We start from the raw sequence: 26,243 nt of genomic DNA on the forward strand, positions 1-26,243 counted from the left end.
TGCCGCAGATCAATGAGATCAAGGTAAGAGGTGACGGGATTGCGAGTTGATTGATTTCGCTTAAAACAAGTTTTTCTCCTTTCGATTATGTTTACTCTGGCAGGATCAAGGCGCGCGAATTCTACAGGTTGCGTCAGCGGCGACCTTTGACAGCTGCGCCAAACTTTCGGTTTTTTTTGTTTTGTTTTGGTCTCCAGCGCACTTGATCGCAATTTTGGGATTCAATTAGTGCCGCTCCGGTGAGGAGTCGCTCGCCGCTGGGGAAAACGTCCGGATCAGATTTCATCGCGCGTGGTTTCGTAGAGAGGTGTGCACCTGTCAAATTCGATTTAAGGTTCGGCCGCCGACAGCGTCTGCGGCGAGAAATTTAAGAGGAAAAGTCGATGAATCGCTAAAAAGGAAAAAGCCGCCGCTCTTTATCTTTGGCAAAGAAACGACAAAAAAAAAATACGAAGAAAAGTAAATAGTTTGCCAAATTTAATTTGTGCCCCGAAAGTGAAACCTAAAGCGTTGGGGCGGCGCAAGGTGGTAGTAACACAGGAGGTGGCGTGGCCCAAGGTGCGTGCCCAAAAGGTGTGTGCACGCTGATAATGGTCCGGATCGGATCGGGGAAGGAAGCTGTGCCAAGAATTGCCGCGAAGAAGCGAGCCGGCATCCGCCGATCATTAGAGGTCGAGATCGAGATATAGTTTCGCGAAGAGAAAAACAACAAAAGCAGAAGAAAAGTTTAAGCAAATGTAGGCAATTAACCGAGGGGAGGCGCTGCGGTCACTGACTGACTGGATGTTGTTGTTGTTGTTTTGACGGCGGGGTTGCCGGTTTTTGGGTGTTGCAAGCCGGTTTTTGAGAAGTGACTCGGAAAAATTTGCATGCGAAATTTTGGCGGTCGACGAAACGAAGAGGAAGAAGTGTTGCAAATTTATTATTTTTATTTGAAGTGTGAAAAGGCGAAAAAAATCAACCGAAAGAAGAAGTGCCTTAAAAGTGAGTTGTTTTCTGTGTGAGTGTACAAGTGCGTAGGAGGGTCTCAACATCATGGCGTCCTACAACGAGCTCAACTTTGAGTGGTCCCTGCTGTGCGGGAAGGACTACCGGGACTGGGATAATTCAGGTGAGTTCTGCTTTTTTTGCTAACTCTTGCCATCGAAGCAGCCCATTGATTAGCTCATCCAGAACCGGTTGTTGTTGGTCATCAAAGTGATCGCTGAGCTGATGAGCTGGTCATCGGCGGCGGTTGAACTTGTTGAAGTCAACAAATTACTCAATTTATGCCGGCTAACCTTGAGCGCGCAGATGGACATTTGAGCAAACTTGCGTCAATGTTTGTTTTTCTTTGATAAATAAGTTGAGGGGTTCTTTGATGTTTGAGCAAATTAACTGTATTCATTACTCTTGGGTAGTGCCTTGTAGTAGATATAAAAAAGGAAGCAAAAAAAGTTTCCACATGATTTATGTTTTTTTACAATTTTGTTTCAAGAATTGTTGAAGAGTTTTCACGAATCGCCTTTCCTTGTATTTTTTATTTGGGTGAGTGATTCGTCTATTCATTCCTTAAGTCAAAAGAAGCTATTTTGAATTATTAGTTTTTTATTCATACAATTTTTGCGGGTTGGTCAAACAAATCTGTGTCTTGAAAAGGGATTATCTGATCGATTTGGTGTCTTCCGCAAAGTTATGGGTTTTGATCAGGACGCTTCAGAAAAAATATTTACGTGGTAGTTTTTCTTCGATTTTTCGATTACTAAAAATAACTTTCCCGAATTACGTTTTTTGAATTTACTATTTTTAATGATTATTGGGAACCATAAAAACCATCTTTAGGATGGTGCAAAACCTGGAACCGGAGTTGAGAAATTTGGGAAAATATGATTTCTGGAAAAATATGATTTTTGGGATACAAAATCGAAAAAAATAATTTTCAGGTTCAACAACAAAATTTTCAATCGAAAATTACTTTATATTTTATTTGATGAATTGCTCATTGTAGAGTTATGAGTTATTCCAAGTGTAGAACCTACACATAAAATGAGTAAAGCAAGTTCAGCGTGTAGACGGAGAGATCTGTCAAACGAACGAACGAACAGGAGCGAGAGAGTAAATGTCAAACGGCAGTTGAGATTGAATTGCGGCATGGAGCGGACGTGTAAACCGGAGCGAAGATTCTACACTCATTTGTAAAGTTTATGGTTAAAATTGACTTAAAATGTTCAAAGTTTTGCGTTTAAAAAAAATTATATAGAAAAATCACCCTTGCAGAAACTATTTTCGAAACGCTGGGAACGTTTTCTGCATTTTTTAAAGACTAAATTTCCAATAAAAAGAATAATTTCCTGTACCAGCATGTAGTTTCAAGATTTCTATCAATTCAGCTTCATAATTAAAAAATCATTGCATTAATTTTTTGAGATTTTTTTTTGTTTACCTCTGAAAATGTTTAATTTTACAAATTTCATAGATTTTTATTTTAACAATATTTAAGTTTTTGAGTACTTTCGTCCAACATAAGGAGTTCTTAAAATATATTTTTAGAATAAGTTTTTTTTTTAAATTTAATTCATTTACAAAATAAAAGATATTCATATATATATTTTTTCATCATTTCTAAAACTTCATTTCATTCAGCACTTCTTTGAAAAAGATTTCAAAATAAATAAAATTTTGCCAACAATGGTTTTTTTTTACTTTTTTTTTAATTTGTTGTTGTCTTTAAAACTTCAATAAATTTTGGAAATATAGAAGAGTGTTGTGAAAAATAATTGTTTGTATGACGAAGGAGTCATTTTTTTATGTTGAGCATTTTTTCCAAGATAATACCATTTTTTTAAAGAGGTGAAAAGAGAAAATTCGTTTTTCAAAATATTTTTTTGTGTAGGTTTTTGCAGTTTGAAACATGAGATTTTTTTTGAATACTATTGATACTTAAATATGCATTGGTTTTCTTAAGTTATGTACCTAAGTCATGTATAAACAAATCAGAAAACAAACATTTTATTGTAAACTTCTGTAATTTAATTTTATTTAACAGTTCTTAAAAAAAACCATTAAAAAAATCCAAATAAGATTCTTGATAAAAAAAACATCAAAATTTCTCTAAAAATTACAAATAATTTTTTTTTTCATCATTATTGAAGAGTACTTAAAAAAAATATTTGACTGACAAAGACAAAAAAGTGAATTTTTGTAAAAATTATAGTTTTTTTTTTGTGTTTGTTTTTGTAGATTTGAAACGTGAGTTTTTTTGACTTGAATAAGAATTGGATTTCTAAAGTTAAATAAGTCAGGTTAAGCTTTTCTTTCGAAACAGTATCAGAATCCCAGTAAATAGAAAAAAATGTTTAAGCGATATTCAGTTAATTTTTTTCAAACTGGCCTTTTGAATTTTGTTCTTGTGAAATTTGGTTTTTGTTCATGCGACCCTTAATTTTTCGGCATTTTGTTATATGTTATTAGGCCGATGCAAATATTTAAAAAAGTTTTTGTCCCTCGGCCCTGGCCGAGGTCACGGGGGGGGGGGGGGGGGGGGGAAGGGGGCAAAAAATAAAAAAAATATAAAAATTTAAATAACAAGCCATTGTCTTCACATTTAAATGACAAAAGTGTTTTAAAATGCATTTTACACTAGTTCAGCTGTTTTGCAATCATTAGTTTTCAAAAAATCTAAGATCTGACAAAAACAAAAATTTTATCGAAAAAAAAGATTTTGCATCGGAAATTTTCAAAAAATCTTAAGATTTTTTATTAAACCCAAACATGCTAAAAATGATTTTAAACGCAGGAGAATGTATTTTAATTTGATTTCAGCTGGTTGCACTTCAATTTTCATTGAAATTTTGAAGTTTATTGTAAAAATATTTTTTTGCCCCCTGATTTTTCGGGCCAATTTTGAAGGGGAGGGGGAGGGGGGTTGGTGGTTGACAAAAACTTTTAAAAATATTATTTTTTAAATATGTCTGAAGACCAACAAAGCAGTTTTAAAGAGAGGGCAAAATAATTGTTTCAAATTTCAAATAGAAACTATTTAGAAAAAATAATACTGTGTTTCAGATGTTAACTGGCAGCACTGTGAGCAAGAAGTGTGCATTTTCAGTGACGGGTATCTATTTTTGACAGTTGGCTTTTGTTTACGTCGTGGCATTTGATGTTTCTGTTCATTCATCAAATTTTTAAACATTTTCAGTAGAACAAATGTTATAGTAAATTTTAAAAAATAATACCTCAATGGTTTTGGAAGCAACATTTTTTTTTCTTTTGAATTTTGATGAAATTTTGAACTTTTTATTTAATAAACCTAAAATTTATATACATTTTACACAAAGCTATGGAACATTGTTAAAATAACTTGGTTAATTTGACGTTATGAATTGAATATGTACACTTTTAGGCTGAAATTTCTAAGAAACACAGTCGCTATCAAGTTCACCCCGGTTTTTTTTAATATAACAATTTTCCACGAAACTTTTTTTAAAAGCATTGTGTGGTCTATCCCAGCACCTGTTTTAAAAATATAAATCTTGAGACAAGTCTTACCGTTCGAAAAATATTTGAAAAATAAATTGACATCTTTTGTAAGGCACCCCGATTTCCGGTTATTCAAATAAAAATACCTGCTATTTAATTTCTTAAATTATGAAGTAATCGTTGACAGGGTTCAAAAGTTAATAAAAATGATAAAACAGGTTAGTTCTTTGCCAGTTTACATAAAAACTACAAATTCGAAATCGAATTTCTCACCAAACTAGGTATCAAGATAGAAAATAAGGTCATGCGACCTGATGGCAAAGTTTCCTTAATTTCCACATGCTGCATGAAACATGATCCACCTGTGTGCAATTTTCCGGCTTAAAAGTCCATTAGTTATGAAAAGTTGGCGATATTTCCACAGCCCACTGCGCCGCCGTCCCTAATGGCCCCACAATTTCAAAACATATTTTTATCAATTTATCTCTTGTCGCAGCTTTCACACCACCGTTTAGAGAAAGAAAGTACCTAAATAAAGAAAAAGGAGTGTTTGTTGAATTTGTTGGCCCAAATAATCCCCAACCATCCAACCGTGTCACACTCTTCCATGTACCTGAAGCTGCCTGCCTGCCTGCGGTGTGTTCACATTATGTGAAATTGGTGGAAATTTGTCAACTTTCAAACAACCGTCATTGGCTTTTAGTGCCAGCTCGAAGCCAATCTTAAATTCAAGTTCAAGAGTCTAATCTTTCCGCTTCAACGTACCACTGCCTTTGCACAGTTGAAAAAACATAATTTAATATTAATAAATAATTTTCAAACTATTTTTAATTGTAGGTCATTTCAAAATATCAGGCATTTTTTCCGGCAAATTTTGCCGGACAAAATTTCTTTCGTGTAATTGTCGAAAAGTGGTTGGAAAGTGGCACTGGACAGCCCCCCTTCCTCCCCGTTAACCTCGTGTCATGTTGGGGATCATATTTTAATAAATTAGCTCCAATTACCAGCTGCCAATGAATGGAACACAAACCCCGCGGTGATGCCTCAGGTGGTATGACCGCGAACCTTTCGGAACGTACATTCGATGGCCGGAGAAGACGCGGAAATAGTTATCGAAGCGATGTGTTAGTTATTGTGGCAAATAAGTTGAGATGTTTGACAGGGGGGAAAATTGGGAGAAATCCTAAGGAGGCCTCGTGGAAGTTATTTAGTGTTGTATCAATATTTGAGTTTTTCCATTTTAATATGAAATTTTAAAAAAAATAACACTTAAATATTAAATAAATAAATTATAAGCCTTGATATCAAATAAAAAAAGTGTTTTAAAATACATTTCAGGCCAGTGCAGTAGTTCTTTAACAATTATTTTACAAAATATCTAAATATTAACAAAACAAACAAAAAATCATGAAAAAAATCTGTTTGCGGTACTGTACGATTGGAATTTATCAGAAATTCTAAAAACACAGTTAAAAAAATCATGGTAATATTACATCTGGAAATGAGCACATCTTGTTTGTCAGAAAAAGTGTAGTTTTACCTAAAAAAAATGTGTAAATTTACAAATTTTTCGTTATAATGCTACTTTTTCAGTTTAAGTTGTGGTAATAATAAATCATAAAAAAGGTAATATTAAACCTTCAAATTTTACACCTTCCAAATTTACACATTTTTTGCTGATTATATTTAACCAAGCCCAAACACCCAGTAAAAAAATGTTCGTTATATTACATTGGGGAAGGGGTACACTTTTTATGTTAGAAAAGTTTGTAATTTTACCTCTGGGAATAAGAAATTTCACAGCTTTTCTGGTGTAATGTGAGTTGTTCAGTATAAATTGAAGTAAAATTACACCAATAAAGAGATAATATTCAACCTTCCAAATTTACCCAACTTTAGACTATGTACAAAGTAAAAAATGTGATAATTTAGAAGGTGTAATTTTGGAAGCTTGAATGTTGACCTCTTTTATGATGTAATTTTACCTCAATTTAGACTGAAAAAGTGACATTACACCAGAAAAGTGGTAAAATTACACATTTTTTCTGACACAAAAGATGTACTCCTTCCCAGATGTAATATTACCATGATTTTTTACTGTGTATGCTTAATATGATTATCAACGCAGGAAAGTGCATTTCAAATACACAGCAAGGAAAGTAGTAATCCAGCTGCATGTAAATGGCCCGGGTGTAAAATAAATTTTGCATTATTTTATGAAATTCTATGTAATATTACACAGAAAAAAAATGATGGTAATATTCATCAGGAAATGGTGACAGATTTTGTGGCTAAAAAAATGATGAATTTTACCCCAGAAAATGATGAATTTTCATCAGTTTTTGATGAATATTCATCAGGTTCACATTTTTACACATTTTTTATGTAATATTACTCAAAAAAGAGGTAATATTCAACCTACCAAATTTTCAACATTCCAAAATTCAACTTTTTTTTTCTGTGTACATCCTGAAATGTGTAGCTCATCAGTATGGGAAACATACTTGACCGAAATGTCAAGCTCATATATGCGTTTATCCTTTCCATTTTTCATCGGTCTGTTGGCCGAGCGGGCTAAGGCGCCAGTCCTTACTGTTGATGCTGGGTTTGATTCCCGTAGGTTGCAACTTTTTTTTTTGTGTTTACAAAAATTGTACATGCAGTGTGTAATATTAAGTGTCTTTTTTGACGAGGGTGATGTGCATGCTTTTGCATGCGATTTTACCATCGGATTTTTTGCTGTGTAGTTTATTAGTCTTCTTTTCTCATTGAAATTTTGAACTTTTCTAAAAAAACAGCATTTTTTTGCCTCTAATTTTTTTTAGGTTGATTTTAAAGTTGAGGCGACATCATCTTCACAGAAAAAAAATCATGGTAACATCTGGGAAGGGGTACATTTTTTATGTCAGAAAAAATGTGTAATTTTACCTCTGAAAACCACTTTTCTGGTGTAATGTCACTTTTTCAGTCTGAATTGAGGTAAAATTACATCATAAAAGAGGTAATATTCAACCGTCCGAAATTACAGCTTCAAAATTTACACATTTTTTACTGTGTTGGAAAAAAATATTTGCAACAGCCTAACTGGTCTAATTAAACATAAATAAGATAAAATTACAAGTGAGGATGGGTACGGCTTTGCTGCTTTTTTACTTTTTGTCAGGATAATTTAAATTTTTCATCACTTTTTGAAAAAAATTTACATCATAAAAGAAGTAAATAACTACATCAAATTTTACATCTAAATGTTTACAATTTTTACTGTGTGGTTGGACAATGGGTAGCAACATATTCATAAATTTATTATTATTTTCAAAATGAGACCATTACAATAAATAATCCAAAAAATAATCCACCAAATCTGAATTATTTCATTAAAAATCATGAGCAATTGATTCAATGTTGGTATCAATTTTTTTTTTAAATTATTGAATATAGAGAAAAAGCTTACAATCCTGGAATAAAAAAGGTAAAAAACATAAAAAAATTGCCCACATTACACATTAAAAAACGTGATAATATTACATCAGACTTTTTGTCAGAACAACATGGTAATACACATAAAAAAAGATGTTTTATTTTACTCCCAGGACATTTGACAGATTTTGTGTCTGAAAAAATGTGTAATATTGCCTTAAAACCCGTAAATTTACATTCTTTTTTTTAAGTAATTGTACTTATTTCACATAAATTGAGGTAAAATTACATTGATAATTAGGTAATATTCAACGATAAAATACGCCAACCTTTCTAAATCAATCTTTATGTATATATTTTTACACTATTTTATTTTTACACGTTCAGACAAGTATCTCGAAGTTAAACTAAGACTGGGTAAATAGCATAGCATGTCTACCTGTAGTAAAGTGAAGAAAACTTTTTAAGTGAAAAATTGTGTAAATTTGGAAGAAATTTTTTTGTGATGTAATCCTCGAATTAGACTTAAAAAGTGGCAAAACACTACACAAACTTTTTTTTCTGACGTAAAGATGTAACTATTCCAAGATGTAATATTACCATGTTTTTTTCAACTGTTGGGACGGCTGTTTAAATCTTGCAGCATGCTAATATTTTTTTATAAATCTTTATTTCATGTTGCTTAAATGGAAATGTAAAATGGAATTAGTTGATTAAAAAAATGCTCAGTTTTGGTGGCAAAGAAACTTCATGAAAATGAATTTTAAATTTTAAATTTTTGCTTTCGTAATTTTTTTTTCATGTTTTGGATGTGTTTATATTTGAAACAGGAAAGTTTTTTATTTATTGAGAGAAATTAACATGATTTTTAAACCGATTAATTTTATTTGAAGCCGACAAATTCAAAGCCAGACATTTTTGAAGAGCTTCCTCGACGTAAACCGCAAAAATGTCCTTAATCCTTGATGACGAACCAAAGAATCGAACAAATTGCATATAAGGGTGGTTTGAATTTGACTTTTTGATTAAAATAAGAATAAAGAGTTTGTGCTGAAGTTAAATCCCAAATAAAAGCTCGATTGGATGAAATCTTGAGCAACCCAAGCCAAATACACTTCCCGTAAATATTTGGTTGGTTTCGAGAATTTCTGAGTATTTAAGTCATTTTTTTCGATTTATGTCAGCAGCATAGGCTTATTGTTCACAGTTCTTTTCTTAAAAAAAAAATCTTTAAAAGAGAGTGACCTTTGTCAAACAAATGATATAAAATAAATTTCATTTTATTTTATAAGAATCAGTTTCTTCAAAAGGAATCATTAGTAAAATTAAACGTAGAATAAAAGGTTAATTCTATGAGAGTTTTTAAATTTATCTTAAAAATAGTGTAAAATGTGAGGCAACTGTCAATTTTGATCAATTTAAAAAATACGCCTAGACCATTCAAGTGTTTATTCCACTTTGTCCAACAAATTAAAGGTCAAGGGAACAATCGCAATTCGTTCAACAACATTATCTCTTTCCAATTGAGATTTGTCACTTTTCACTGTCAGCTGCAAAACACCAAACAGTTGTTAAAAGCCAGCTAGGCTCAGGCGAAAACAACCGCGTCCACAAAAATTGAGGCCAAATATCAGCTGCTGCTGTCCAAGAAAAGTAGCCTCCAACAGCCCAGAAAGGTATGCGATAATCTCGTCTCCCTGATGCTGCCATGGGTGTCCCACCGGACACCAGGGTAATAACATCAGCTGGAAACCGGCCCACGGAGTCGAGTGTGTGTGTGACACCCTTCTTTCGCGTTAAACGATTTGGTCAACCCCCCGAACCGAGATTATTCACAGTTAAAAAAAATTCTAGGATTAAAAATAATTTCTAACACAATTTAATTCGATTAAATGAGTTAAAATCTGGAAACGTAATTTTACATGATTTCCATGTAACTTTTTTTTTTTGATCGTGCAACATAAGCTAATCCAGAATGATTGAACGAATGGCTTGACTTAACAGCTGAAAGGTGCAGCAGACTGCTGGTCACACCAACGACAGGCGCGGAGCTCTAACGGTACTGGCCTTGGCCACCTCTCCGACTCAGGTAGGAGACACCGGGAATGTTGGGTGTTAAATTGTGGCGGGAATATTTTAGCGCAGTATACGTGCGACGACTTGTTTGCGACCGATTGGTACAAGGTGCAAAATGGTTTTGTATGAAAATTTCTCGAAGGCTTATGGCTTCATCAATCTTTTCAAAATTCCTTGAGTTATTTTTACTACAATTGTGTTGTTTTTATTTATTTTTTATTTTTAAGGAGTTCAGATTAGAATCTCCCAATGTTTCGCTCTAAAGTGCAACAATTTGCAACAATTGAGTGCAAAAACTACTTCAATTACGTTACGCATTAGGAGATACTATCACTAAAGCTAGGTAATAAACCTGTACAAATTACGTTCCCAAACTTGTTTATTACCCACAAATGCACGAACAACCATAACCACCCACTCTGCTGTTGACCATAAAGCCACCAAAATCTGATTAGATCTGAGTAGGCATTTCACGGGGGGCGGAACACCACTCACCACCACTTGGCAAATGGTGAAACATTTGACAGTTAGGGAATGCCCTTTTATTGCGTAACGCAAAAGTTTGGATTTTTTACCTACCTCGTAACAAAATTTAAATACATTTTTTTAAATAATCTTTGGAGCATAACAAAGTTTTAGGCCCCATCCTAAACTAAGTTACGTAATTAATGAATGCTCCTTTAGACTTTTTCATAGTTGGCAACCCTGTTCTAACCCTTATTTTCAGATTTCAGAAATGATTTGAGAATTGTTGAGAAATATCAAGGGGTAGAACACCCATCAAACCAAGCTGTCAAAACAAGTTTCGCTAGCCACCGCTAGGTGGCGCCCATGCTCCGATTAGAAATTGATTACTTTATCTTTCAAAACAAACTTGTCGAAAAAAAACACCACACTCTTTTTCAACGCCAACCTGCCAACAACACACGTTCTGTTTTGTTGTGGTCTACTGGAAGCAACTACAAAAAACACAAGTGGCCACCCCCTCACACTGTTCAAGGGGCCCATAGTGGAACAATTACGTCAGATTCGCCAACTTATTGCCACTTTCAAGCGCGCACCGGCTACTTGGATCAACTGCACCAGAAATTGGAAGTTTTGTTTTGGTCGGCAACGATTGGTTTTTTTTTTCGCTCTGGTTCAGTGGGTGAACTTGGTTTCGAGAGTAGTTGTGTGGCGCCCCACACATACACACAAGGGGTGGGCGTCGCCAGACGCCGCCTCCGAAGAGTTTCTGAAGGGTGTGCGTGTGTCATAATTGGTGGTTTTCATCAAACTGTCAAGTCGATGCCGATGCGACCGTGAGCGTTGTGAACAACGATGCCAGATTATTTCATGGGAGATCTGTATTTTCTTAAAAATAAATCTGTATTTTATCTGTATCATGTCTAAATCGAAGCCATAGCAGATGTTTTTTAGACTTTTAACAGCAGATTCAAGCTTTTTTATCAAACAAAAGCATAATTTAATATCTAATTAGTTGAAATTTTTAAATATATTCATTTTTTAAAAATCTGTAATTACAGATTTTTTTTATTTATGGATCGAAAAATCTGTATAATACAGATTTATCTGTATATCTGGCATGGCTGGTTGTGAATCGAGATTGCCGATCGAAATCTAATTTCAGCCTTTGATCCATAACGGACAAGTGCCAAAATAGTCCGTAATGACAGTCCGCCATGACGTAAGCGGCCGTGACATTTGCACCGCACCAAACAACAACATGCGTTGTGCGAGCCCCCCCTTCAAATGTCAAAACACACAAAACGGAACAAATTGCGGTTCACTTTAGTTGGTGGAGTAGGCCATGATTGGGCATAGACTCGGATATTGAAGTGTCATCTGTCAAAATCCCACCTTATTTTGAAAAAACCTTGTTTGAGGTTATGACAGCAACCTTGTTTTCATTGGGGCAGGGTTGCCAAATTTTAAGCGTTTCTTGAAGGTTTCAACATCCAAGGATTGCTTAGTCTTCAAGATCCGTCTATGACGAGGACTTTCATCTCTTTGATGTTTCTCAAGTTCATGTTGCGATTGAACACGTGTTGAACTGCTCTGAGGGGCTATAATTACATACCTTTAACCTTTCCGATGATGCCAATCGCTTGAGATCTTAGATAATTTTGAACATTTCAAAAGAGCTTATTTTTTGCCAATTTGAAAAATTTCAAATTCCTGAAGTTATTCCCTTTTCAAATGTTACCTCCCCGAAATGACCCCTCCAAGACCGGTATGCTTTGCCGTGTCGACCCGGGGTCAGGCGTGCATTATACGAGGGGCACGACCACGATTATGTGGAGCGGCCTTTTGACGGAGAGTACTTTTAAGGCGAAAACCCTTCACACCTTCTCCCGCTTGGCGCTATTGGAAAGGGAACCATGACATTGCTAGAACGAAATCTTGATGGGGTTTAGAGGTTAGGATCGAAATCGGCGTCGATTGCCCTTTAAAGAAGTGAGGTTCCGTTAGAATCATATGTCTCATTGTGAATACTAATAACGGATTGTGGGGTGGAACATTCTTGCTCAAATTGATGGGTTCTGTTTGATTAGAAGCTTCATCGACTCGCAACTTTTTTTGTAGTAATGTAAACTCATTAAAAAGATATTTACTAGAGCTAGACTAATCCAATCATGCTTAAATTAGGACTAATAGATTCGTCAAAATGTGGGCTAAAGATTGTCGAAACTGTTTTTGAAAATATTCAACAGTATTCGTAAAACGCTAATTTCAATAAAAATTAACTTTCAATTGACCTTAGTCCTTAAACTCATTGAAATATAAACTATTATCAAACAACTACTAATCAAACATCTGAAATAGATGTTAACACCTATTTTAATCGAAAATTAAAGTCGAAAATTCTGAAGAGAACTTCCCTTAAACAATTGGTACTAAAATTGAACAACGTATCAAAAAGACATTTACCAGAACTAGACTAATCCAATCATGCTCAAATTTCAACGATAGATTCCTCAAAATGTTGGCTAAAGATTGTCGAAACAGTTTGTGAAAATATTCAACGGTCTTCGTAGACAAATAGTTTCAATAAAAATACACTTCCAATTGACTTTAGTCCTTAAACTTACTAAAATTTAAACTATTATTGAACAACTGCTTATTAAGGGTACACATCAACCAAGGAAGTTGTTGTCTTCTTATTCCAAAATTGACAAACTCACGGACCCAATCCTGCGACAATCTGATTGTAAAAATAGGCAAATTTTGTTGTAAATCGCTTAATAGGCAGTACGTTAGGGGATGAATAAAAAAATAGTTCAATATATATATATATATATATATTAGGGTGCCCAGAAAAAATGACCCTCTGCTCCACAAGCGGAAAACGGGTTTTTGGGTTATTTTAAGCATCTGTGCAAATTTTGAGCGAAATTGGTTGAGATTAACCCATTGATACCCGAGCCTAAAGTTGGTGAAAAAAATGATTTTCATACAAAAATGACTTTTTTAAATCGCTAATAACTTTTCAGGATCGAGTTTTACAGCTTTGGTGTGTTCTACAAAGTTGTAAAGCATTAAATTTTCAATAAGAATCTCACGTTTGGGAATATTTGGATGGAAGTAGCGCACCGTGCAGACCAAACTGTAAGAAAATTGGGTTTTCCATACATTTTTTCGATTTTTCCCATACAAACTTCACCTTCGAGTATCAATGGGTAAATGTTGACCGATTTTGCTCATATTTGGCCCAGAGTCCTAAAATAGCCCAAGGAACAATATTCAGCTTGTGGAGCGAGGTTTTGAGGAAAAGTCCCATATTCTGGGCACCCTAATATATATATATATATATATATATATATATATATATATATATATATATATATATATATATATATATATATATATATATATATATATATATATATATATATATATATATATATATATATATATATATATATATATATATAAATATATATATATATATATATATATATATATATATATATATATATATATATATATATCAATAGTTCCCATAGCTTTGAAAAAACTAAAATATATGTAACAAAAATCTTGGTGCAAAAGCTCTGGTTGATGTGCACCGTTAAACACTTTAAAAAAGTTTTAAGCACCTTTTTTAATCGAAAATTAAAGTCGAAAATTCGAAAGAGAACTCCTTAAAACAATTGAAACAAATTAAACGAAATTAAACGACTTATTTAAAACACATTTACTAGAGCTAAACCAATCCAATCGTGCTCGAATTTGAACTATAGATTTATCAAAATGTGGGCTAAAGGTTGTCGAAACAGTTTTTGAAAATATACAAAATATTTCTCGAAAATTAATTTCAATCAAAATACACTTTCAATTGACCTTAGTCCTTAAACTCACTGAAATTTGAACTTTTATCTAACAACAACTTATTAAACACCTAAAAAAGTTGTTAATACCTATTTAAATCGAAAATTAAAGTCGAAAATTCTAAAGAGAACTTCTATAAACAATTGATAGTAAAGTTAAACGACTCATTAAAAAGACATTTACTAGAGCTAGACTTATCCAATCATACTCAAATATGGACTATATATTCGTCAAAATGTGGGCTAATTATTGTCGAAACAGTTTTTGAAAATATTCAATAGTATTCGTAGAAAATTAAATTCAAAAAAATACACTTTCAGTTGACCTAAGCCATTAAACTCACTGAAATTTAAACTATTATCAAACAATTACTTATTTAACATCTCAAAAAAAAAAACCTATTTAAATCGAAAATTAAGTCCAAAATTCGAAAGAGAACTTCCCTTAAACAATTGATAGTAAAGTTAAACGACTTAATAAAAAGACATTTACTAGAGCTAGACTAATCGAATCTTGCTCAAATAAGGACTAATAGATTCGTCAAAATGTGGGATAAAGATTGTCGAAACAGTTTTTGAAAATATTCAATAATATTCGTAGAAAATTTATTTCAATAAAAATACACTTTCAAGTGACCTTAGCCCTTATCAAGCAACTTATTGGACACTTCAAAAAAGTTGTAAACACATATTTAATTCGGAAATTAAAGTCGGAAATTCGAAAGATAAATTCCCTTAAACAATTTGTGTTAAAGTTAAACAATCTATCAAAAAGACATTTACTAGAGCTAGACTAATCAAATCATGCTCAAATTTGGACTATAGATTCGTGAAAATGTGGGCTTAAGGTTGTCGAAACAGTTTTGAAAATAATCAAAAGTATTCGTAGAGAGTTAATTTCAATAAAAATACACTTTCAATTGACCTTAGCCCTTAAACTCACTAAAATTTTAATTATTATCATACTGCCCATGTTCGCATAAATGTCCCATATGCAAAAACAGCAAGCTGAGAAAAACGCATTTGAAGTTTGTCCCATACATAAGGCTACGTGTTAAGTTTTCACGAAAAAACTGGATTTCCTCCTGATTTATTGAACAAAGTACTGGATGTTATAGGCTCTTTCGAAAGAACACACAATTTTGAACCAAACTGCAACAATAACTCGAAATCGATGAAAATGCATATGGGACATTTATGCGATCAGGGGCAGCATACTACTTATTTAAATTCTTGACAAAATGTAAACGCCTATTTTAATCGAAAATTAAAGTCGGAAATTCGAAAGAGAACTTCCCTTAAACAATTTGTATTAAAGTTAAACAATCTATCAAAAAGACATTTACTAGAGCTATACTAATCCAATCATGCTCAAATTTGGTCTATAGATTTGACAAAATGTGGGCTAAAGATTGTCGAAACAGTTTTTGAAAATAATCAAAAGTATTCGTAGAAAGTTAATTTCAATAAAAATCTACTCTTAATTAACCTTAGCCCTTAAACAAACTGAAATTTAAACTACTTATTAAACACCTTAAAAAAGTTGTAATAACCTAATTTAATCGAAAATAAAAGTCGAAAATTTGAAAGAGAACTTCCCTAAAGTAATTGATACTAAAGTTAAACAACCTATCAAAAAGACATTTACTAGAGCTTGATTAATCCAATCATGTTCAAATTTGAACGATAAATTCGTCAAAATATGGGCTAAAGTTGGTCGAAACAGTTTTCGAAAATATTGAACAGTATTCGTAGAAACTTAATTTCATTAAAAATACACTTTCAATTGTCTTCAGCCCTTAATCATTTTTAAATTTAAAACTTTTTAAGAAAGTCACAAACATACATTTTAATCGAAAATTAAAGTCACTCAAAAGCCACTACCGAGCAGAGGCTTTAATTCACTGAAGTGCATCGCACCCGCGCACATTTGACGCAATCCTCAACGTGGCCTCAGCCAACCAAAAGCAACAGAAAGCTTCGAACGTCAAGGTTACGAGCGCGCCATCACAGACAAGAGGACGTTTGAATGTGTTTTTTTGCGTCTTCAAGATAAACGGTCATTTTGAATTTGGAAATTTTAAATGGGCTGTAGTTTCGCTAGCTGGCGCCTGACGGCGCCACCTGTTTTGAGTCTTTGACATTTCTACACTCAAAATTTAGTTTAATGAGATTTGTAGCTGTTTTATTTTTTTGTTTTTTTTAGATTATTGTCTACTTATCTGTGATCTCACCAACCAACTACCAACTACACACTTGCAGCAAATAGTACTCATCAAAACAACTTACAGGAACTTGAATGCAAAAAAATAAATAAACAAGAAGTAATTATTGCAGCCAGATGCGATCTTCTCGCAGGTGCTAAACGCTTCTGCTAAATGAAACTTGACTTAGTATGGCTTCCCAGCGAGTGTTTTGCGCTCACTTTTTTCCCTCAAGCTGAGACACTTTACCGAAGGAGATCACTTCATCATTTCGTTAAGGACACGTGCCATATGAAATCCGACCGACGTCGACTTGGTCAAACCAAATGGCAGTAGGCCAAGAAGTAACTTGAGACGACGAACCTGTCATACTTGAAGAAAAAGAGGTGACAAGTTGGCCGAGGCTACTTGGATCCACCTGACTTTAACCAGCTTTGGAGTCAGACTTCATGGGTCAACGGACTCAACGTCGAGGTGCGTTCGGCAGATGGCCTCCACCGCTGAATGGGTCTTCGTCTTCTTCAGGAGTTTCAACCGCGGCTCCGACGTAATTAACATAATCGTGTGCTGGTTAGTTGTTTATGGGCCTCTCTTTTGACGCATAAAAATGCAATAATGTTCCCGGAATCCGGCTTCCAGCGACGCAGGATTGACGAAGGGGTTGGGACCACGACGGATCGCTTTGTTCCCTGGAATTCACCTTATGGTGTTTTTAAGACGAGTCACAGACAATTGAACATGAAACTTAATTACGTCTTCAATTTGTTTGAATGCAACCAACTTGAACCAAGCTGTCACTTTTGTCAAAAGTGACAGTTACACGGTCAAACGAAACTACTCAAAATGTTAATGTGTTTGAACTTTTTAACTTCTGTTAGTCTACGACTAACCTTCAAAGCGTGTTTCCCCTAAAGATCTTCCAAATTCTTGTGTGAATGAAAAAGGTCCAACCAACTAAAAAAAAAACGAACCTGATTTCTTTTCTACTCAATTTTCACCCAATTTCTTTTGAGAGGGCGTCATGCCAGAAGAAGGCACACAAAAAAGTGGAGCCAAAGAAAGACCTTAAGAAGCGACAAAAAGCGCGAACTGATTTAATTTCATGGCGTTTGATTGAATATTAAGCGCGGAGAGAGAAGCGTGCAGCAAACTTTTGAACGTGTGTGTGTGTGAGAGTGTTTGTGTGGTTTTGGTGGAGTTGTCAGAAAAACCAGAAAAATATGTGATTGAAATTTCAAGTGAGTGGTGGGAAGAAGCTTTACAGGGTGTCACCAAAATTGTTAAATACATAGTGGTTTCAAGGTTTCAAGTTTCAAGGTATCAAGGTTTATAGAAAAATTCAACGAAAATTAAAAAAAGTTTTCTTGCAATCATCACTTAGTTTCAATATTTTTTGTGATGCTAAATTTCATCTAAATTTTAAGCAAAAAAAAAAAGATTCAAAACTTTATTTAAAAAAAATTATGGTGAAATGAACTTTGAAAAGCTTTTCAACAATATTTAATTGCAAACTTTAGTTCACTGCTCAGTTATTTTAAAAATAAAAAAGATAGTTTGGAATAGAATAGCTGCAGTTTTTGCCTTTCTTACAAAAGAAAGGTTTTAGGTTTGCTTTTGGAAAAACGCTTTTCTCAGAAATCTTAAAAAAATCGTGCACGGCGAGGATTCGTCCCAGGAAAAAATCCTATTACTAAATTGAAGGTTTAGATGCGCTCTTTCGATTGAATTTTGGCCCGAAACCCGGAACTCAAAGTCTGATTTTTGAGAGCTCTTTTTCTGAAATACATGAGCGTATCCGCTCTTAAAAAATTGTGTCTTCCTTCACTGGAAAACCGCTCGTAAAACCCACAATTTTTATATTTCAGATCTGTAGCCGTGGGGTCGGAGACGAACATTTTTTTTTTCGATTCACAATTTTCGACCAATAAATATGGTCAAAGCCATTTTTAGAGGTATTTTTTCGACTATTTTACAGATAACACTATCAAATTAAACGAATTCAGTTTCAAACAAAAAGCCATTCGAAAACATGCGCCATAAACTGCTTGGGCCCAAAATTTGAAGCTTTTCCAAAATGTTTTTCCAGAGATATAGCCATTTTAGTGTTTTTCGTCTTATTTTTCCCCTTTTTTTTTCCTATTAAATTTTTGGATTTATACAAATTCAAATACTGAACATCAAATTCAAAGTCCCGGCTCGTTCTCGCTCGAAAGATCGACAAGTCGTCAAGTCGAAGCATAACCGCCAACCGCGTTTTACGCTGCGCGTGAAAGTGTACTTTCTGGCTTCTCATAATAGATCGACAAAGTGCAATAGCGATACATATTTTTTTTAAATTAATCATAGACTAACAATAAAGACTGAGTACCCTTTATTTTTTTCTAATAATTCCAATCCAATATGTTTTTTTTAATTAAATTTAAATATCTTGCAACAAATAATGTACTTATGAAATTAAAAAAAAGGCATTTAAGGTTTAGCCTAAAAAGATTCGAAGCTTTAGGTAAAATTCTCAATGGGTGGTATCATTATGTTTCTGAAAAATTAATTGCACCAATATATTTCTCGGAGTTTCATCATTTTGTAAGAAAGGCTCTATTTTACCTCTGGTTTTATTAAATCGGGTTTTTTTTTAAATACTTTCATTTGAAAGTCAATAAATTTTCTCTGAATTTTCTTCTCAACCTTTCGACAGCCCTTTTGAAGTATTATCTAAAAATAATTAAAAAAATAAAAATAAAAATAAATAAATTTACAAGATTTTATTAAGTATGTGCTCTTTACTTTTGCTAAATATATGATTGTAGCTTTTTTGTCTTGTTTCCTAACCGGGGTATAATTATTTTTAAGATTTATAAAATTATCTAAATTTCCTGCAAATTTAGAACCATTTATTTAAAAATATATTTTAATATACTTTCACTCCTTTGTTAAAGTATTTCAGTGCAAAAATAATAAGCATTCTAAATTTGTTATCGTGCTCTCCCGAAAGACAAAAACATTACAAAATATTTGTAATGACCAAATATTATTTCGTTATTTTTCAAAATATCTACCATTATTTGAAAAGCTTTAATGGTATTTTTTGCGTGGTTCAATAACTATAACGATACATGGATCGTTATCCGTATATTTTTTGAAAATACTCAAATTTTCATATTTTGCAATATTGATTCATACAACGCAAAGTTTCGTATAGATTTTCACTGTCCCTCAACTTTTTTAAACATGCATTTTTTTTTCAAGTAATTCACAATATGGGTATTAAACGACGATATTTTTTGAATAGATTTTCAATAAAATTAAATACTTAGGCCATCAAAAAATTTTTTTTGTAAAATTTTTACTTTTTTCTTTGCAAAACATATTTTTTTTTAATAAAGTGGAAATCTATACGGAATTTAGCTACAATCATTTGATTGTTTAAAAAAAAGTTTTATTTTTTATTTTGAGAGTTTTACTGCAAAACATGTAATATAGTGCAAAACTTTTCAACATTTTTTGTCGTTTTTGGTACTTACATTGAAAATGTCAATATTTGAGTATTTTCAACTAAAATTAAAGTATTTTGTGAAAATATGAATTTTTGTTAAGATTTTGGTTGCATAAGTTCATTTTTAAAAGTTTCTTCAAATGAGTTTTCATCAAAAACTTAGGTCCGATGAAATAATTGTTTTTTTGATAAAAAAAAACGACGATAACGTTATCGTTTATCAACATTTCTATAATATGAATGTTTTTTTTTGTATAAAAAACAATTTGATTCGATTTTTTTGTGAGGCTGTTTCTCAGAAACTAATTGCCAGATTTTCAAAAGTTTCAGAGAGAGAATGATAGGAAATTTTCTCGGCTTTGCAAAAAAAAAGGTGAAAAAGTTCCAGAGTTGTTTTTTTTTAAGAATAACTTTTAAGAATAACTTTTTATAACCCAATAAACCTATAAAAACAAATTTTATACCTCAAAGTAGTTATGACTTAAAAATTGTAAAGTACTTTTCGATTGCAAATTTTTAACTACACAGCAAAAAAAGGTAATATTCATCTGGAAATGGTGACCAATTTTATGTCGAAAAATATATAATAATACATTGGTTTTTGATAAATTTTCATCAGGTTCATATTTTTACAAATTTTTTATGAAATATTACTCAAAAAGAAGTAATATTTAACCTGCCAAATAATCTGCCTTCCGAAATTCATTTTGTTTTCTGTGGGGTTTTTGTCCACATTTTCAATATTTTCCAAAAAACACAATTTTTTAAAAAAAATCATATCTTCTAAACCAGATTTTGCAGCATCACTTACTATGGCTCAGAAGTTGTCTTTTTTAGTCCCCTAAGGCCCATGCAAATTGTTTTCAAAGTATGGCAATCATTAGTCTTCAAAATATGAAAAAAATTAACTAAACAGAAATTTCAGCGAGAAAAAAAAACTTTTTGCGGTACTGTACATCAAAAATAAAAAAAAAAAACAAAAGGCTTTTTAACTAGCCGAAACATGCCAAATATGATTCTAAATGCAGGGGAATGCATTTTAAATTGATTTTAGTTGATTGCACTTAAATTTCCATTAAAAGATTGAAGTTTTTGAAAAAGATTTTTTTTTGCCCCCTGATTTTTTGGGACGACTTCAAAGAGGGGTTGACTTTGAACTTAAAATAAAATTTATACCAACCTAAAACATAAATTTAAAAAAAGAAAAAAAAAAGAAAAATTGAAATTTTGTTTGAGAATTTAACTTCTAGAATAAAAGTTAATATAAGTCAGTTCATAAAAGTAACTTACAACTTTGCCGAGGACACCAAATTGATCAGAAAATCCCTTCTCATAAAACAGAATTCAAAATTGTATGGAAACATGTATGGAATGATGCAAAATTACTACCACTCCTTTTTTTTTGCTTGTTATTAAAGATACCCCGAATTTTTTAATATTCTGTCTTAGTTTTGCTTAGTTTCCTTCTTCCAATGCAATAGGTTAAAAATATTGTCCGGCGCGATTTGGAGATTTCAAATTCAGCATAACATTTTCCCTAAAACTTCAGTCTGAAGTGCCTAATGAGAAACAGTTTTTTCAGGGGTTTACGTAATGATTTTACTTAGTTTGCCGAAAAAATATTTCCACAAAAAAATATTTTCTGAAAAAAAGTTCAACGTGAACCACCCTAATAATTGACCTTTTTTCAGAAGATATTAGTGGTCAAAAGATAGTGGTATTTGATGATTAAAATTTAAATTGAACCAAAAATATTAAAAATTAAGCAATTTTAGTCGCCACCCTGCACCACCACTAACCTAACCCTGAGTCACTTGACACCAGAATGGAATTCCTCTAGAGAAATAAAAAAATATTAAAATAAAACGGTGAAGCCATCGCGTGATCGTTCACGATTTGCCTCCCATCGTCGAAGTCCCAAGTTCCAAGACCAAAAAAATGTCGGTCAGATCGCGCTGCGCGATTCAACAGTGACTAATGCCCAAATCAGGAGGAAGACGAAGAATAAATTGAAGAAGTTTAAAGTTGATCGACCATCGACTTCGTCTGGGTCTCTAACCTGTCTCGCTTTTGGTGAGTTGGGTGAGAGATTCCTAACCACCATAAAGATGACTGGAATTTTTTTTTTGCGATTGTCGCTGAAGATTATTCGTCCAAGTCTTTTTTTGAGGTTATGTCAAGATCGCACGCTGGGAACGAAGAAGGTTACGAAATTTAATCTTCGAATCGTGTCGCCCTGATGATGATTTATCAAAATTTGAAGAATTGGACCAGCAGCTCAGTTTGATTGTGTAACTTCGCCTGAAAAGGGGCCAAAGTCGGTCGGATTTCTCTCCCCGAAGGTCCCACTTTCCCAAGATGCAGTTGCCGGCTCTAATCAGTGAACACAAATCGCGCGGTGGCGGCTTGTTCAGGGCTTGTTGCCCCATGTTTGATTCCCTTTTTATTAGATCCAGCGCCACAACTTCCTATGGGAAACTCTACCCTAATTGCCCACTTGTTCGAACGCCCGGTGGACCACATCGCGAGCGAGATGCACATTCCCTTTGAAGTAACTTGGATGCATTGAGGCTGCTGATGCTGTCGGCCATACATCGATCCTATTTCCATGCTGACGCGAAGGAAGAGAAGGCCCTTTTGGGCTTTAGACACGGAAAACTAAAAAGAAAAAAGCAAAAAAAAAAAAAGCAAAAAACAAAAAGCAAAAAGCAAAAAGCAAAAAGCAAAAAGCAAAAAGCAAAAAGCAAAAAGCAAAAAGCAAAAAGCAAAAAGCAAAAAGCAAAAAGCAAAAAGCAAAAAGCAAAAAGCAAAAAGCAAAAAGCAAAAAGCAAAAAGCAAAAAGCAAAAAGCAAAAAGCAAAAAGCAAAAAGCAAAAAGCAAAAAGCAAAAAGCAAAAAGCAAAAAGCAAAAAGCAAAAAGCAAAAAGCAAAAAGCAAAAAGCAAAAAGCAAAAAAGCAAAAAGCAGAAAAGCAAAAAGCAGAAAAGCAAAAAGCAAAAAGCAAAAAGCAAAAAGCAAAAAGCAAAAAGCAAAAAGCAAAAAGCAAAAAGCAAAAAGCAAAAAGCAAAAAGCAAAAAGCAAAAAGCAAAAAGCAAAAAGCAAAAAGCAAAAAGCAAAAAGCAAAAAGCAAAAAGCAAAAAGCAAAAAGCAAAAAGCAAAAAGCAAAAGCAAAAAGCAAAAAGCAAAAAGCAAAAAGCAAAAAGCAAAAAGCAAAAAGCAAAAAGCAAAAAGCAAAAAGCAAAAAGCAAAAAGCAAAAAGCAAAAAGCAAAAAGCAAAAAGCAAAAAGCAAAAAGCAAAAAGCAAAAAGCAAAAAGCAAAAAGCAAAAAGCAAAAAGCAAAAAGCAAAAAGCAAAAAGCAAAAAGCAAAAAGCAAAAAGCAAAAAGCAAAAAGCAAAAAGCAAAAAGCAAAAAGCAAAAAGCAAAAAGCAAAAAACAAAATTGAGACAAAATTGAGACAAAATTGAGACAAAATTGAGACAAAATTGAGACAAAATTGAGACAAAATTGAGACAAAATTGAGACAAAATTGAGACAAAATTGAGACAAAATTGAGACAAAATTGAGACAAAATTGAGACAAAATTGAGACATAATTGAGACAAAATTGAGACATAATTGAGACATAATTGAGACAAAATTTGAGAAAAAATTGAGACAAAATTGAGACAAAATTGAGACAAAATTGAGATTAAAATGAGACAAAATTGAGACAAAATTGAGACAAAATTGAGACAAATTTGAGACAAATTTGAGACAAAATTGATACAAAATTGAGACAAAATTTAGACAAAATTGAGACAAAATTGAGACAAAATTGAGACAAAACTGAGACAAAATTGAGACAAAATTGATACAAAATTGAGACAAAATTGGGACAAAATTGAAACAAAATTGAGACAAAATTTACTAAATTGAGTAGGAGTAGGAAAAGGAAAAGGAAAAGGAAAAGGAAAAGGAAAAGGAAAGGGAAAAGGAAAAGGAAAAGGAAAAGGAAAAGGAAAAGGAAAAGGAAAAGGAAAAGGAAAAGGAAAAGGAAAAGGAAAAGGAAAAGGAAAAGGAAAAGGAAAAGGAAAAGGAAAAGGAAAAGGAAAAGGAAAAGGAAAAGGAAAAGGAAATGGAAATTGGAAATTGGAAATTGGAAATTGGAAATTGGAAATTGGAAATTGGAAATTGGAAATTGGAAATTGGAAATTGGAAATTGGAAATTGGAAATTGGAAATTGGAAATTGGAAATTGGAAATTGGAAATTGGAAATTGGAAATTGGAAATTGGAAATTGGAAATTGGAAATTGGAAATTGGAAATTGGAAATTGGAAATTGGAAATTGGAAATTGGAAATTGGAAATTGGAAATTGGAAATTGGAAATTGGAAATTGGAAATTGGAAATTGGAAATTGGAAATTGGAAATTGGAAATTGGAAATTGGAAATTGGAAGTTGGAAATTGGGAAATTGGGAAATTGGGAAATTGGGAAATTGGGAAATTGGGAAATTGGGAAATTGGGAAATTGGGAAATTGGGAAATTGGGAAATTGGGAAATTGGGAAATTGGGAAATTGGGAAATTGGGAAATTGGGAAATTGGGAAATTGGGAAATTGGGGAATTGGGAAATTGGGAAATTGGGAAATTGGGAAATTGGGAAATTGGGAAATTGGGAAATTGGGAAATTGGGAAATTGGGAAATTGGGAAATTGGGAATTTGGGAAATTGGGAAATTGGGAAATTGGGAAATTGGGAAATTGGGAAATTGGGAAATTGGGAAATTGGGAAATTGGGAAATTGGGAAATTGGGAAATTGGGAAATTGGGAAATTGGGAAATTGGGAAATTGGGAAATTGGGAAATTGGGAAATTGGGAAATTGGGAAATTGGGAAATTGGGAAATTGGGAAATTGGAAATTGGAAATTGGAAATTGGAAATTCGAAATTGGGAATTGGGAAATTGGGAAATTGGAAATTGGAAATTGGAAATTGGAAATTGGAAATTGGAAATTGGAAATTGGAAATTGGAAGTTGGAAATGGAAAAGGAAAAGGAGAATGAAAAAAGGAAAAATAATGAAAAAGTGAATTTAAGGATGCGGTTCAAAACAAGAATTCCAACCGAAAATTAACACAAATTTCAAATTTTCCAACTCACGATTCTCCGTGCTTGAACCGGATAGTCCAGCAAAATTCCAAACCCAACATTTATTGTTTGTTTGTTCCCCTTTTATCCTCTTGTATCCAATTTCTTCCAAACACAACTTCCAGTGCGCCCAGAAGGAAAATACCTTGCACAGAGTCGTCCTAAAGATAAGCCGCCAGTGCTCATGACTCAACAGAACACATGGTAATTGAACCCCAAGCCAAACCTCAAGACCTCGGCTCTCCGACATTAGGGTTAATTGAGTATCGGAACATGGCATCGCGCTGGGGCTCGGTCCAAGATTATGGAGTTTGTGGCTTTCATTCCTGACCACACACAACCTGCAGACTAGAGTAGAGAGAATGGAGGACTTTCTTTGCGATCTAGATCTTGGTTGGGGGGAAACCTTCAGCGACGACCTGCTCAAAGGAATTCCTGGAACGAGGTTTCACTTCTTGCTGCAGAATTTGTTCCGTTTTTTTTCGACTCATGTGAAACTGATGAAATTCATATTTACGACTTTTCTTCAAAGATTTTCAGAAACTTTCACCCTTCACCTTGCCAACAATAAAAATCACTCATCTAGAGTGGAAATAAAGCTTGAATGAAAACGAAAAAAAAACCTAGTTGCACACGAAAACGGTTAAATTTCAATTATGAAATGTTGGTTGTAGCTCACCACCCCGTTAATACAAAGAGAGCGCGCGAGCTATCATAATTCGACCGGAGCTGTGGTTGCGAATTTTCTGCGGTTTTTTTTTATTTTTGCGAAAGAAAAAGTGGAAACGTTTAACGAAATTATAAGCCTTACCCTATAATAGAGCCGATGAGTGACCTGTTGTTCCGAGCGATCGAACCGCCAAAGGGCTTGTTTTACAAGGTAAGAAAAGGGTGAAGCACACCTGATGAGAGCGAGAGATGGGCGGTTGAAGATGGTCAACTGAGTAAAACATAAAAGAAACTTGTCAATGAAGTTGAAATAGTTTTCTTGCACTCGCAAATAAATATTAGTTTTCTCAGTAAAATTTTAAACTACAATTACATAACAATCAGTAAAAGAAGAGTAATTTTAAACTCTATTTAAAAAAATGATAAGGCTGTTGCTAATATTTTTAAGCTTTTTATCACCCTTGCTTATTCC

At 33.2% G+C, this 26,243-nt stretch overlaps 1 protein-coding gene across 1 annotated transcript in view; it reads left to right on the forward strand.

Moving 5' to 3' along the window:
- The first annotated feature begins 952 nt into the window (after positions 1-952).
- The window catches only part of LOC120417691 (uncharacterized), a 204,817-nt gene continuing 179,526 nt past the window's right edge, over positions 953-26,243 (forward strand). Inside the window, exon 1 of the mRNA XM_039579830.2 lies at positions 953-1,111. Within this exon, the coding sequence (XP_039435764.1) occupies positions 1,036-1,111 (76 nt within the window). The 5' untranslated portion in view covers positions 953-1,035. The remainder of the gene's footprint in view (positions 1,112-26,243) is intronic.

The sequence above is a fragment of the Culex pipiens genome, chromosome 1 (assembly GCF_016801865.2).
Source record: "Culex pipiens pallens isolate TS chromosome 1, TS_CPP_V2, whole genome shotgun sequence".
Classification (NCBI taxonomy): Eukaryota; Metazoa; Arthropoda; class Insecta; order Diptera; family Culicidae; genus Culex; species Culex pipiens.